Source organism: Pocillopora damicornis, chromosome 7 (assembly GCF_964200805.1).
Source record: "Pocillopora damicornis chromosome 7, jaPocDami1.2, whole genome shotgun sequence".
Classification (NCBI taxonomy): Eukaryota; Metazoa; Cnidaria; class Anthozoa; order Scleractinia; family Pocilloporidae; genus Pocillopora; species Pocillopora damicornis.
In genome coordinates, this window is record NC_142676.1 from 19,355,396 (window position 1) to 19,370,130 (window position 14,735).

General features: G+C 37.9%; 3 protein-coding genes across 3 annotated transcripts in view; 2 read left to right on the forward strand and 1 right to left on the reverse strand.

Moving 5' to 3' along the window:
- Nucleotides 1–1,196: 1,196 nt before the first annotated feature.
- Nucleotides 1,197–4,392, forward strand: LOC113673375 (multiple coagulation factor deficiency protein 2 homolog). The gene is made up of 2 exons (XM_027189808.2): nucleotides 1,197–1,460; nucleotides 3,173–4,392. Exons 1-2 carry the CDS (start codon nucleotides 1,342–1,344, stop codon nucleotides 3,495–3,497), a joined length of 444 nt encoding a protein of 147 aa, XP_027045609.2. The 5' UTR covers nucleotides 1,197–1,341; the 3' UTR covers nucleotides 3,498–4,392.
- LOC113673188 (palmitoyltransferase ZDHHC22) lies at nucleotides 3,879–6,273 on the reverse strand. Its single transcript, XM_027189596.2, has one exon. It carries the CDS (start codon nucleotides 6,271–6,273, stop codon nucleotides 5,371–5,373), a length of 903 nt encoding a protein of 300 aa, XP_027045397.2. The 3' UTR covers nucleotides 3,879–5,370.
- LOC113673467 (ribosomal oxygenase 1) overlaps nucleotides 5,939–14,735 on the forward strand; it is an 11,382-nt gene continuing 2,585 nt past the window's right edge. The window contains exons 1-11 of the mRNA XM_027189920.2: nucleotides 5,939–6,962; nucleotides 7,335–7,434; nucleotides 8,491–8,604; nucleotides 10,295–10,401; nucleotides 11,077–11,184; nucleotides 11,367–11,401; nucleotides 12,203–12,297; nucleotides 13,284–13,367; nucleotides 13,705–13,809; nucleotides 14,171–14,263; nucleotides 14,576–14,624. Coding sequence (XP_027045721.2) covers nucleotides 6,397–6,962; nucleotides 7,335–7,434; nucleotides 8,491–8,604; nucleotides 10,295–10,401; nucleotides 11,077–11,184; nucleotides 11,367–11,401; nucleotides 12,203–12,297; nucleotides 13,284–13,367; nucleotides 13,705–13,809; nucleotides 14,171–14,263; nucleotides 14,576–14,624 — 1,456 coding nt within the window. The 5' untranslated portion in view covers nucleotides 5,939–6,396. The remainder of the gene's footprint in view (nucleotides 6,963–7,334; nucleotides 7,435–8,490; nucleotides 8,605–10,294; nucleotides 10,402–11,076; nucleotides 11,185–11,366; nucleotides 11,402–12,202; nucleotides 12,298–13,283; nucleotides 13,368–13,704; nucleotides 13,810–14,170; nucleotides 14,264–14,575; nucleotides 14,625–14,735) is intronic.

Here is a 14,735-nt window from a genome sequence, read left to right on the forward strand (position 1 = left end):
GCAGGCAAGCTCTAGGATTTGGGTTTTGCCGCACGGCACAATCGCCTATTACGCCATCTGGAGCTGCGCACCCTATGTTATGTGGACAGACCTAATTACTCCACTTTACAAAATACTATTTTTTACAACTCCACTCGACTTTTTGGTAGGATGCATCTAAGTTAGCCTTCCTTAGCTTGACAAATTGTAGGGGATGGTCGACTGGGGGTGGGAGAAGTCTTCTCGCCCTTTCCCCGCCCCCTACCCCCACCGTCCACTCTAACTCCAAATCAAACAAAGCTGGCCTGAGAAACGTTAGCTCGCCCAAAAAGACGTCGGAAACTGCACTGCAGGTTACTCAGAAATGATCTTGTCTAGATATTGTTTTTTTTTAGATACCAAAACACTTAACAGTGCTTCCACACTTATACCCATAGAGAATAATCGCACCGTGCTTCAATGAATGATATCGATACAGGTAAACGCTCGACTCTGATGAGTCTTGATGACCTCCGCATAGGTTGTCGAATCGTTGGTCACTTTTACCGACAACAAGTCCTCGGGACTAGTCACGATCGAACATGATTCAATTGCTTTTACTTAACCGGTGCAGCTGACTGTTTTGTTAAAGTTTTATTGGGCAGAGTCACAAAGGGTATCAGCTGTACCTCTCGTTTTCTCACGTCCAACTCCTTTATTACTTTCATCGAGCGCACGAAAAGCTACCTCCCTCCCTTAATCGTTTCTTTTTTTTTCTAACAAGCATCTAAATTCTCCCAACAATATCAGCCCTGAATAAAACATTAATGCCATGAGAATACAAGAAATGATCACAAACTATTGAAGCTTCGGATTGTTAAATAAGGTCTCCTTGTCAGCATCATAGAAATTGTATAAATAACAGTAAGGAGAACTTGCACATTGATGTTGGGAGGTAAAGAGTAACAACCAACCCATTGTGATAGAGGTGCGTTGCGCCTACACACGAATCATCAAGCTGTAGGCCTAGACAGCTCGAGTAAGCTGATCAAAAGATACTTGAAAATTCTTTAATTTGACACAAATTTATCATTTGTAGCCTGGGACAAGAGATAATGGACAGATCTCTCCAGAATATTTGCAATGGAAAACAGCAATGAAGCGATAAATTTCAATTGTTCTTGATATCCCTTTGTGGTTTTCACCAATCGAAATTCCATACGTAGGCTCGGTTTGACGGAAAATAAAGTTAAGAATAGACGCAGGCATTAACAAAGTAATTAGCTGAATTAGCATACGTAAATTGTCTAAGCGAATGGTGACAATTTGTGGCAAGCCTGGTAATTTACAGAATATTACGGCACACAGACATAAAAAATAAGGATGGCACCCTTGAGTATGCGGTGTATTTTCATTGTTGCTCTCTTCGGCGGATCTTTCGCACGTGCCGGTGAAGAGGCGAAATCGGTTCTACACGATTCCAAAGTCACGCACGATCGAGAGTAAGTAACTTTATATCAAAAAGTACCTAACTAAACAGTTGAAATCCTAATGTGCGCTTTGAAGATCACTATGGTTTTCAGTACCAAGCGAATGCCACCTAAAATATTTATTAATAATATTTAGACAAAATAGAAATATATCCATTTGAATCAGGACTTGGTGCTGCAATATTGAAAGTGTGAAATCGTACCGCTTGACTGTGTGTGAAGGTCGATGTAAATGGTCTAATTATTCATATATTTTAACTTGTTTACCGCTCTGTTGCTATCTCAAACATATAATTTTATCACATTTCGTTAGGTATAATTTAATACGACCCACACTTGCATGCTGCTGGTTTTTTTCGAAAAAGCCAGTAAATTTTTCTGTGTGAAAAGTATGCACACCGGTTATTTTCGTCTGTGTTTGTATAGGTAAACATGATTTCAAATGGTTAAATTTGCAGCATTCAAATTGCACCTGCTTCGTAATGTGATAATCCATGCGAACGCGAAACGAGGCATGCGTGAAGTGTGAAAAACCAGGCCAGTCGAGTGTGACTGAAGAGTAACCCTACTGACTACCTACTTATTCGGCCTGAGAAAAAACAAAACGGCGCAACGTGACAAACGATGGCCAGCGCTCAATCTCCCAAAATAGACAAGGAAACTGTTCTACATGAACGGTGGAACAAAGAAAAGTCGTATTAAAAAGGAAGCCAAACAAAAATAGCAAGAAACATTTTGGCCTAGAGTGACTGGGTCATTCTTATCAGTAACACGCCATTAACCCTCTAACTCCCAAGAACTGATTGTCAATTCTCCCTTCTAGCTGCTACACTTTTCCTTGTAAACAAGTTGAGAGAATTTGGGCTCGATCAAGATAACAATTTGTACCTGATAATTTTAAGTATTCTCATTTCTAGTCTGTTGGAGAACGTATGGTTATTATAGGGAGAAGTTAAAGGTTAATCACTTTGGGAAGTGAAAGGGTTAAAAAACGCTATGAAACCGTCCCCACTCTTGAAAAAAGGGGAAACTGTGGTACTGCGTCGTTGAGAGAGGGAGGTGGGGGGGGGGGGGGTTAAAGAGAATTTGGTTTTAGACTGAATTGATAATGTAAGTGTGGCTATCGTAGAGGGTTTCTAAAGTTGACGTTTCGAGAGTTATTCAAGCGAACGCTCGAACGTCAGCTTTAGGGCCTGGTTACAAGAGCTGCGCCAATTAGGCTGAGATTTCGTCACTTTTGTTTAACGCAAGAATTTACATGGCAACCGAGCCAGCCCAGTCATTGTGATACCGGGATCCCGGCTAACCGGGCTGGCTCGGTTGTCATGTAATCACGAAATTGATTTTTGTTGCGCCAATGAAAAGTGCCGAGATCTCGGCAAAACCCTGGCAAAACTAAGCCAGTCCGACTCATAGAAATTCTTTACCGGGAAGGTGGCCAATTTATATTATCAACTCACTTGATAAAACAGGATCGTCTCCACTTATGCCGCTTTTTTGCGGCTCTGCAGATCGGAAATCCTTCTTTTTCACACCAAAGAGGATATAAAGGTGTCATGGGCTGATCTGTTGTTACTCACAACTTTTAAGTTAAAAATGTCTTTTTTAAGTGTTGTTGACCTTGTTTCTGCAAGAACTTTTTATATTTATTTTACCTTAGTTTGTCATCCACAACTAATTTGCCAGAAAGGTCAGCTTTTCACAAGAATTTGCTTTAATTTTAGTCATATCAAGGAGCATCTAAAAGAGGAAATTGAGTTCAAAGAAGAAGAAATGAGTGATGAAGACCTACAGTTCCACTACTTCCGACTTCATGATTACGACGGGAACAGAAAACTGGACGGACTGGAGATTATGCATGCCATCAGCCATTACCAGAACGAGTCGGGAGTAACAGACAAAGAGGAAACTTCGGACGAAGCTAATTCGAGAACCGTGGACCAGATTTTGGACGAGGATGACTTAAATTCAGACGGATATATTGACTATCCCGAATATATCGCATCGCATAAAACCACGACCAAAAATTCAGAAGGGCACGCAAACTAACCCGATACTCATTCCAGAAAAACTGCTTTTCTATGTAATTCTGATTTCAACTATTGCCTTAGTTTTTTCAAATATAACATTGATCATTAAGATGGGAAAAAAACTAATGTTACTTTTGCGCGTAGTATCCGTACCGACTCGTTGTTTCATCACGTCACGCAACATGCTCACGCGGGAAGACAAAGCGTCGCGTGACGAGACTAAACACATGAGGCATGTGCGAAGCATTAATTTCGGCCGCCAGCGAGCCAATTTCCCGCGCATAATTTCACATGAAAATGTAAGAAACGACCGGTCTCAAAAAATAAACAAAAGAAAATTGAAATCTGTAAAAGAAAAAAAGTAGAAAAAAGGAAAACTCGAGACTTTTGAACACAAAGCTTCTTCAAGAAATTTATTCCAAAACACCATGACTCACTGGCTTGTGGTTGTTTGCAGCTTGTTTAACCCTTTAACTCCCAGATCAAATTTGTAATTCTCCTTACAATTATTATAATGTTAGTTCAGAGAATTAAGTATCAAATCAACTAACTATCCCCAATTTGATATTTTTCTTTGTTCTCATCACTCATCTGGTTGATATTGTATTGATACTGTAAGGAGAAATTCTGTCTTGGTCACTTATGGGAGTTAAAGGGTTCTGACAGCCTGAAAGTACCCCACCTAGTTATTACAACAGCCACATATGCAAATGCACTTTGTTGAGTGTTAGGTAGACCATACGCTCGATTAAGAACCACTGTTCAGAAAATAAACCCACAATCCTCAATCTATCCACAAGGATAGAGCATCAATTGCTTCATTTTGTTATTTTCAGTCATCAACTCTTCTTTTTTTTGGTCCACATTTAATTTCTGTTGTTGCAACAAAATAAAAATAAAACCTGAATAGGAAACCAAATGATTCTTCACTAGGATAAAGCCTCTTGCAACTCATACCCTTCTCCTACTACCCTTACTTATTTCAAGTGTGTGTGCATGGGTGTGGGTGGGTGTGTCTGTGTGTGATTTTAAGAGGAGGTAGAGTGGGGGGGGGGGTCCTGTGCACACAACATGCAAATCGTTAATTAATGCCAAAAATTCACAGTTCTTAGGGTGTTAATTTCATCTTCTCACAGGCCACAAAAATTAATCCCTTGATCACTTAATCCCCTCATCATGCAGAAACCCCTCTTACCCTCTTGTTATAGTATGTTATTAACTTGGCACAGTAATTTAGTGAATTGTATTGGGGTAATGTAGAATAGTATTTTGTATTAACTAAATCTATGTTATTAAACAATGCATGAAAACATAGTATCATGCTCCCCCACATGAGATATCTTTTAGGGCTAAGGGCTTCTTGACAATAGCCTAGATTGATTTATAGATTTGTAGTTCAAGTTGAATCACCATTAAGAGTGTGAACAATATACACTTAAATCAACTCAGGTTGCTTGTCATTTCTTGTGAAATGCCTTACAAACAAGCATGCCTGCTCTGAACCCTCAGTCAATAGGGACTGGTGATAATTTTAGTGCAAGAAGTGTGGCATTGGCAAAATAAGCCAAAGAAAAAGGTAGAGGCTACTTCTAAATATCTGACCACAACAAGGTTGCCCTTCAAGGTGATCTAAAGTGGAACAAATGATACTCAAAGTGAACTTCCCTTTCTTTGAAGAAAACGTGGAGTAATCATAGGTTAAGCTCAATTTTTGCCGATCTCTCCTGACCACTTTTTGCTCCTCCCTGGTTCAAGGGGGGGAGTGTGGGCTCATATTCCCAAACAGAGGAAGGTTATTGAGCCTATCATAGATGAGTATGTAAGATACTTCAGTGGATACTTGGATGAGAAAGCAAAATAAATGATTGACCATTATCATGATAATTATGTATTCAGACATACTTTGATGTTTTAGAACTATACTGTGCATAATATTCTTCCTCCCTTGATGCAAGTTTTTGCCACTGAAAAATAGGGAAAAACCACCAGAGGTACCACTTTTGTCCACAAATGTCATCGAAGTTTTTCTTCCAACCTTTGCTGTAAATGAAATTTTTATGTTGCCATTCATAGGTTGTTTGCCCAGAGAAAATCAATGTCAGTTGAAAGAAGCAACAGCTGGCACAACCCAGAGTTTGAACAGTACATAGCCATGTTACAACAACCACCAAGAAATAATACAACGTGACACTTCCATTCCATACTTTAAAGACTGTCAATAAAGGAACAACTTTGCGGATGGCCTCAAAACTGAGAGGAATCAAAGGACCGATTTTCAGATGTAAGTAAAATAAGTTTATGATCGCCACATAAGCTGATCCGACGAATGCGAAAAAATTAAAGACGACAAAGAAACGCGCATTTGCGTGACCAATGCAGGCTGCCGCAAAGAAGCAATGATGGTCACGCCTAACTATACACCTGTCACAAAACGAACAATGATGTGACCTTGGAGGCGAATTTTGTTCGCACGATTGGCAATAGAAATCTCCATCGCGCCCCTCGCTGAATTTCTCCACCCTTTTGTGAGATGTGTCAGTCGTTACTACGTAGAAATAGTTTCCAACAGCATTGATCATAATGTAGATAAAAAGTATTAAATTTGTCGCCAGCAGCCCGACAGAGTCCGTAAACAATATTGGTATCACTTCAAAAATTTCTAACCAAAAAAGAAGGACGAACATAACAACGACATATCCAAGCCCAACAGTGTGAGTTCCGAGGATGGTGCCTCGCGAAGTCTTCCCGTAGAACTGATGCCGAGAAAAATCAATTGGTTGAGATGACGCACTCATCTTCCTCAAACCACTCCTAAGAGAATTCTCAGTACTATTGCACCACGGAGCATACGAGTACTGCTACAGCCGCTGATATATTACGCGGGAGAATCAAGTTCACACGAGTATCTTCTCGTAAAAATGAAGTCGAGTTCTAGAAGGCGCTCTGCGTTTTCCGTGTATCAATCGCAGATTGGAAAGGATGAAGAAAGTTCCCAGAAAGTGGAGGAAAAGGCTAATCAACCGTCTGGATCAAAGAAAAGGCCGCTCGACGAAAATCCTTCGAAGAGCACCTCAAAGAAAGTGAGCAAATTGCGCGGCAGTAAAAGTTTGGACGACGACGGAACAAATGGGATATTCGATCACGAGGAACGTACACCAGACATTCTAGAACCTAAACAGAAAGGAAAAGGGAAGTTACTTAGTAAAGCTAACAGACTCAGACAGAGTCTGTCCTTGTCTAGCCGGAAAAAGAAGAGGAATGGCTATCAAAGTTATGATCGTGTAGATTTACAGGAAAAGTCTTCAAGTAACTTGACCGTGCATAACTTGCCCGCTGATAAATCAGACAGAACAGATAGTGAGACCGGGAATGAAGAACCTTCTGAGGAAGAGCAAGCCAAGTGGAACTCGGAACAAGGAGATATAGAAGCTGACAGACTTTTCTCCTGGTTGATAAGTCCAGTGAAACCCGGGAAATTTTTCAGGTATAGGTTTAACCGTTGACTTTCCACAGGGAATTATTAGTTTGTTTTCGGAACAGTGTTTTTGACCCAGAGACTCAAACTGTACTGATCTGCAGTTATTGGAAACGGAAACGACAAGAACCAAGATCAATAACACGCAACTGAATCCTAATAGAACATTCCATTTTTTTTTTTACCTCCACCCTCCCCCCCCCCTCCCTTACTTAGGATGGTGGATTGTAATTCTTATGGAATCTAGATTTTTCTTCAGAGAAGCTGAAATATTCTGAACTCCTCAGAAGTCAAGTGTGAGCACAAACACCTCTCAACCAAACACACTCATTTAGGTAGATATATTAACAATTAATCTTTTTTTTTTTTCTTTTTGTGTAGTGACGTATGGGAACAGAAACCCCTGTTGATCAAGAGACATCATCTAACCTATAATGATGGCTGGTTCAGCACAAGCGAATTAGATACTATTCTTAGAGAGGTACATGTCAGCATTTTATTAGTTTTGCCATCTTTATAGGAAATGCATTGCCTAAGTTTTGGTGATGAAATTCAACTAAAAATGCATGATACTGACTGAGACACATTAGGCCTTTACACCCTAACATCATTGTGCATATTCTCTGCACTGTTGTCTATATGTTCCCTATGATAATTATGGGGAGAATATGTTCAATGATCAAGAACGTCTTAAGCTGATCATTATTCCTTTTCTTCTTAATACCTTAATGTTTGATTCAGTCATGATACTGTGAGGAAAAATTAAATGATTTTCACCCATAGGGGTGTAGGATTAACCAAATGCTTTATGCACTGGATTTTAGATTAAAAGTTCAGGGTTCAAGTTCTGGCTGGGTCATGGTGTTGAGTTCTTGGGAAAGACAAAGCTAGACACTCACAGTGTGTGTCTCTCTATCCACAAGAAGATTAGGTACCTGGAAGCTGAATAGGAAATTCACAATCTGTTGGGGATGGAGAGAGGGATAACCTGCAAGTATTAGCATCACATCCAGGGGAAGAATCAAAACTTAAAATCATTTTATGCTTTGGGAACTAGGGGAGGATCCACCCATATGTGTGATTAATTTTGTTTAAGGAGCCTTCAGGGTTGCAGGCAAAGTCATTGTGTTCTGTTCTTGAACAAGAGACTTTACTCACCCATTGCTTCTTCCTACTCATGAGTATCAGCAGACACCAGATAGGATACAAGGAAACTTCCATTTAGGGCAGAAGGGGGTGGTAATCTGCAGTGAACTAACATCCTATCCAGGAGGGGTAGAAGTACCCTTGCCCACTGCATGCTATAAAACCATGATAACCTTAGCAGTGTGGACCTCTTGTCTTGAGAGCTGAGTTTATCATACTTGGTACCCCCAGCATTGTGATTGCTTAGGGTTTAGGGTTAACCTACCTATCTAACCCTAAGCAATTACAGAACTATGATTCAATCAGGTGCTGTTTGAATAATCTAAAAATTTCATGGTTTATGTGTCTCTTGTGAAATAATCTCTCTTCTTGATTGAAATGCCATTTTCAGCACCGAGTTCTATTCTCAACCAATCTGGATGTGACATCTTATAAAAATGGACAACGAGAGACCCACAATCCTTCAGGGAGAGCTCATGCTCCAGTAGTATGGGATTATTATGAGGTATGAAGATCAAAAGATTAATTCTTCACACTGTGTGCTATACATCTTTTTTAATTACCGTAATTTCCGGTCGATTACCCGCGGGTAATCTGTTGATTTTGCATTAAATCCGCGCCACTGCGGGTAATAGGGAGGTGCGGGTTATGTGACAATTTTAAATTCTTCTGGAAGTTGAATTGAAAAAATTTCTCACCTACCTGCGTTTCCACCTCTCAAATGAATTTTATTGTATCAAAAGTGCCACAAAGCGGCACAAAAACATGATGCCAACTCGAGTTTATTTCACGCATAATTAGTTGCGTGACAAACAAATTTTTATCGGCACGCGTGAAAACAAAACCTTGATGGTGACAAAAATAATCCAAGGATATCCGGCGCATCAGTAACAAATTTCCAGTTTTCACTAGCTTGAGCTAAAGAGAATTTTCCCGTTTTAAGGGACTTGTTAGGCCCAGTAGAACAGGAGATATCGATTTTTTTGAGAAATTGCCGACAGTAATTTTAAATCCCAAATGCATCACCAGAATGCTGAAAATAATAGGTGCGAAACTTAACTAATTTCGCGCTGAAAAAGTATTTTAACGACAAATGAACAATAGATATTGCTCATTACGCTCCTACATGCTATAAAAAGGTAACTGACTGAATAAGAATTATAAACCTCGATCATTCGCGATAAGTGTATCCACGAGTCACCAATTAAGTTAAAATGCCTGCTGTGAAACGCCCACGTCACAGTTTTACGTTTGATTATAAGCTTAGAGTAATAACTCTTGCCGATGAAATCAGTAATAGAGCAGCAGCAATAATCAATCAATAAAGTATAAGCTAATATTGACACAGAATTGTGCACATGTCTGAATCGAAAGACTGAAATGTATCGCCTTAATGTCACGTTTTCGCCACCGAAAAAGTTGAATAACAACGTGCGGGTTATCCACCGGTGCGGGTAATCCGTTGACTTTTTTTTTCGCCGTATGCAATAATCGGCCGGTGCGGGTAATCGGCCGTGCGGGTAATCGACCGGAAATTACGGTATAACATAGAGAAGTTGCTTTTCAATGGAACAGTAGCCCTTAGTTGATATATTTTTCATTCTTCTTGTTATCTTTCTGCTTTGAAATGTATTGATAATGTAGGGAGAATTTCTTTTTTAATCACATTTAACCTGGGAGTGAAAGAATGAATCATTTAAAAAATTTCTGAGATTATTTTCACTTTTATCGTCCCCATTCAAAAATCAATTATTTTGTATGGCCAATGCAATGTTTTCCTTTAATTTATAATACTATTAAAATTTTACTTGAATTTTAAGTCTTTTGTGGCCTAGAATATTACTTATTAAAGTTTGTTGTTTGAAGTGATAAAAAATGTGTGGAGAGCCTTTCCTAAACCATCTGAGAGTGGACTGCTATTTGAATTATTATAACTAATTCTACAATTATTATTATTGTTATTGTTAGTATTATTATTACCGTTATTAATGTCATTTTCCTCATTATCATTAAAATCATTTCTCTAATTAAAATTATTAGTGCAGCATAATTATGTATTTCTTTTTAATTTTCAGAAAGCCTTCTATTTCTCATTCTAGTATAGTATGACATTTCTTACAAAAAAGTAACTGGTTATCTCTATTTTGTTAAATTTTATTTTGAATTATAGGTGAATCATTTTTTTTTCTTTTTAGAATGGCTGTTCTGTTCGTTTCCTCAATCCTCAAGCTTTTTCACATTCAGTGTGGAAGTTGACTTCCCTTTTACAGGAGTATTTTGGTTGTCTGGTTGGTGCCAACATGTAAGCTGCTGTTTCTAAAATGGTTTTTATTGATAACAAATAACTCTTCCATTCTACATGTGAACGAAATGAACACGCATTTTACCTTAGTATAACTGTAAAAAGTGTGAGACTATGCTTGTATGAAAGTTATTTGGCATACAACATGTAGTTGCATGTAGTCTTGCAGAGAATAGGGAAAGATTCAATATTTGTTGTGAAAACTTGGTGTTAGATCAAATTGGAGTTTTCTCTTTACCTGTTTTCTGATGATATATGGATATTATTGGGACAAAAAAAAATAGTAAAGCCTTTATACAGGCCCAAGTGGCCCATGGGGCCGACGCTTGACTTCAGTTTCATTAGCATGAAGCAGCCAGGAGTATTGCTACCCCCCCCCCCCCTGGATGGGATGCTAGTCCATTGCAGGGTTACTCCCCTCATTTTTTCTGGTACTCATTTGTACACCTGGGTGAAGAGAAGCACTTTGAGAGTAAAGTGTCTTGCCTAAGAACACAACACAATGACCATGGCCAGGGCTCAAACCCGGACCACTTGATCCACAGTCGAGCACACTAACCATGAGGCCACCACGCCTCCACTATTATTATTGGGAGAAGTTACATGTTTATCACTCAGGTGGAAGTTAAAGGGTTAATATTAATTAAATCAAAACTGTGTTTATTTTTACTTTAGTTATCTAACTCCAGCTGGCTCTCAAGGCTTTGCCCCACATTATGATGACATTGAGGCCTTTGTTGTGCAACTGGAGGGGAAAAAACACTGGAGACTTTATAATCCAAGGTACATGTAAATGAACTATAGAGCTGAGAATTACCAAAGAACATTCAAAGACAGAAGACTGATTTTATGGTACATATGCCTTTTGTGATTTGAATAGTAATTGTCTTCTTTATATCTTTGTAGTTTGATTTGGAAAGATTTGTTTCCTTCATCTCCCATGTTAATATTTTTGTTTTTTCCAGATGTGATGCTGAAGCCTTACCAAGGTACTCTAGTGGTAAGTCTTGCATTTTCACGTAAAAAAAGATATGTATATTTTACATTTTTGTTATTATAGGGAAGTACTTAATTACATGCAACGACATGTAGGTTACACAAAGGTCAGTCAACTAATCAATCAATCAATCAATCAATCAATCTTGCCATCAATTGACCAATAAATCAAGGACTCATTTTCTCCCTAACATCAGTGTGGATATTCTCCCTACTGTTCTCCATGCATTTCCTATGGTGCTGACAAGGAGAATTTGTTTGACAATCAGGAGCCTCTGCATTTGATTCAAGGGTGATACTGTTAGAAGAAATTAGAAGCCAGACACTTCAGGGATTGATAAAAATGATAAGGAACTACCTTCCATGTACAATAGATAAGAGTAACCTAGAAAAAAGAGATTCCAAAAAATATTTCAGTTTAAATTGGTCAGGCTATGTTAACTCTTTAACATTGACATCAGTATCCATATTCTCTATACTATTCACTATACATTTCCCAAGGTGTTGACAAAGAGAATTTGTTTAATAATCAAGAGCTGCTATAGTTGGTGATCACCAGAAGGGGTTAAAAGATTAAAAGTTGTCAAACTATTACTGCCTTTTCATCCTACCACTATCAAAATGAAAAAAACCTTGAAAATTAAATTTCTTAGCTGTTTTTATTTTTTGTTTTTTAACTTGTTAAAAATACTTATTTACAATATACATTTACGGTACTCCTTGTATAGTCTGAAAATTGTCATTTTTTTGAATGACTATCAGTATGTTGTCTTTTTACACAACACAAATTTGAATCCTTTGGCAGAAAACTTTACACAAGAAGAAATTGGTGAACCCATTCTTGATACAGAGCTTGTTGCTGGAGATGTCCTCTACTTCCCAAGAGGGACAATCCATCAGGTTAGTAATTTTCTTTCATGAGGTGCCCCAAAGTCAACCAATAGTTGAACCTGTACTCTTTCAACCTTTACAACAGGTTCCTTCTGTAATTTTTCACCAGGGGCTATAATTTTTTCATGCATTTTTAAAAATTTTTTTTTTGTTTTGGTGGGTAAAGAGTTTGTCACATGACCAAGCCAGACAACTGCTGTGAAGGAGGCAGTGTGGCTGGGTGGTAAAGGTGCTAAGCTTGTAATCTGGTTGCCTCGGGTTCAAGCCCTCCACCCTACTATGCATTGGATTTTTTCTTATTTGCCACAAGTTCATCTCCTTTACTGTGCTTTGTACAATGTATATAACTTGTCTGCCTCCTGCCAGTTGGGATTTTTAAATTTATATTGGCTCTGAAAAGCACACTGGGGGAGTGGTCAATTAACTCTACATAAAAACATACATGCAAGGAGTGGGCAGGGAAAGATACCACTATCTCCAAAGGAAATATACCAGATTACTAAATATGGTTAGAAATTATCACCTTTTCATTTCAACCCAGGGATCACAGGCACTTCATGACCTACCCCTTCCTCCCCTCTCTAATGCTGTCACTAGTGAGAAATACCTAATTTTAATATTTCAGTTCTTGTAATTTACCTATCCTGATGTGTGAACATGTGTGTTTAATCCTTTAGCTCCCAGATCAAATTTGTAATTCTCCTTACATTCAACCGTACAGTTTGTATAATGGTAGTCACAAGAGTTTAGTATTGGATCAACTAATTATCCCCAAATTGATATTTTTTTCCTTTATTCTCATCACTCATCTGGTTGACATTGTATTGATGTTGTAAGGAGAAATTCTGTCTGGATCACCCATGGGAGTTAAAGGGTTAAGAAGTTTCATATTTCAGGACAGTAGACTGTCTCTTGTAATTGTTAATAAAAACACCAGTTAAGTGTAGGAACTGGAATAGTAATTATCCAATTTGTTATTATTTTATCACATTTAGGCAGATACACCAAGTGATACACATTCTTTACATATCACTCTGTCCACTTATCAAAAGACCTCCTGGATGGATTTTATGGAAAAGGTGAACTACCTGTATTTTTTGTAGACTTTGAGCAGTCCCTCATTTTTGGCAAAGTCCTTTGCGCAAGTGAAAACAAATAAGCAAAAGCAAAAAATTGATGTTAGAGTGCACTGGGGAACATTGTGAGGTGCATGAACAGAAGCTGCCTTACTCCTATAGTTCTGCATGGCACACAACATAATTTTTGTTTTTGCTGAATTTTTTTTGCTCCCCAACAGATTCCTTGGGAAAAGGATGGACTGCTCATTTTTTTTAATTTATGTAGTAAAATTTACTTTATTTGTTTATGCTTTTCCATGTTTCATTCTCAATTTTATTTGAATATTCAAATTTACAGTTAATTCCAGGTGCTCTGCAGGTTGCATTTGAAGAGGATCGTGAATTCCGTCAAGGATTGCCACTTAATTATCTTGACTATATGGGTGTGGCAAATTCAGAATCGGTGAGTTCCCATGGTAAGAATTGAAGAAAAAGGCATAAATTAAAACTTCAATCAACAAATACACAAACAAACTTTGCTCTTATTAGTAATTACTATGTTCTTTTTAAGTCAGACTGTGTGTTATATACTTTGTGAAATAAAACTGTGTTTCCATTGGTATTAGGCTGTGTAGCAGGGATCTTTTCTGGCAAGCAATTGCTTTAGTTAATATTCTGATTTAAGGTTGAAGACAATAAGGAAAGCCTTGACTGTTCAAACATCATTTTTTTTTTGTGCACTGGTACCTCTTCCAGCATGAATGAACAAGGAATTTCTTTATTTCACCACTTTTGATCATGAAATAATGCCTTTTTTCTGTAAGAACACCAAAGAGAGGTCAGATTTCCTGAAGAAGGTGGAAAAACTTATGATGAAATTGGTGTCACATGCTCCAGTTGATGCAGCTGTTGACCAGGTAAAATGTTCTACTGCAGACATATTTTTGGTCAATATTTTGTTCACATTTTAACTCCCTTATGTGGTCAAGACAGAATTTATCCTTACAGTATTAATATAATATCAAGCAGACATGTGATGAGAATATAGAAAAATATCAATTAGAGGATGAGTAGTTGATCCAATACCAAAGTCTCAGAACTAACATCATAAGGATTGTATAGCAGACAATGGGAGAAACTGCTGATGGGATCTTTTGAGTGAAAGGATTAAATGGTATTCCTTTGTCTATCCTTCTCCTTTTTCTAAAAATTTCTGTTGTTGTGGCCAGTTTGCAGTGGGAGTCCTTCGAGATTCTTTGCCTCCAGTTTTAACTGAAGGTGAGTGAACTAGAGTTATTAAATCTGAAGATTTTCACTATTTTTCTTTCATAAATATATATATATATATATATATATATATATATATATATATATATGTATATAAAGATT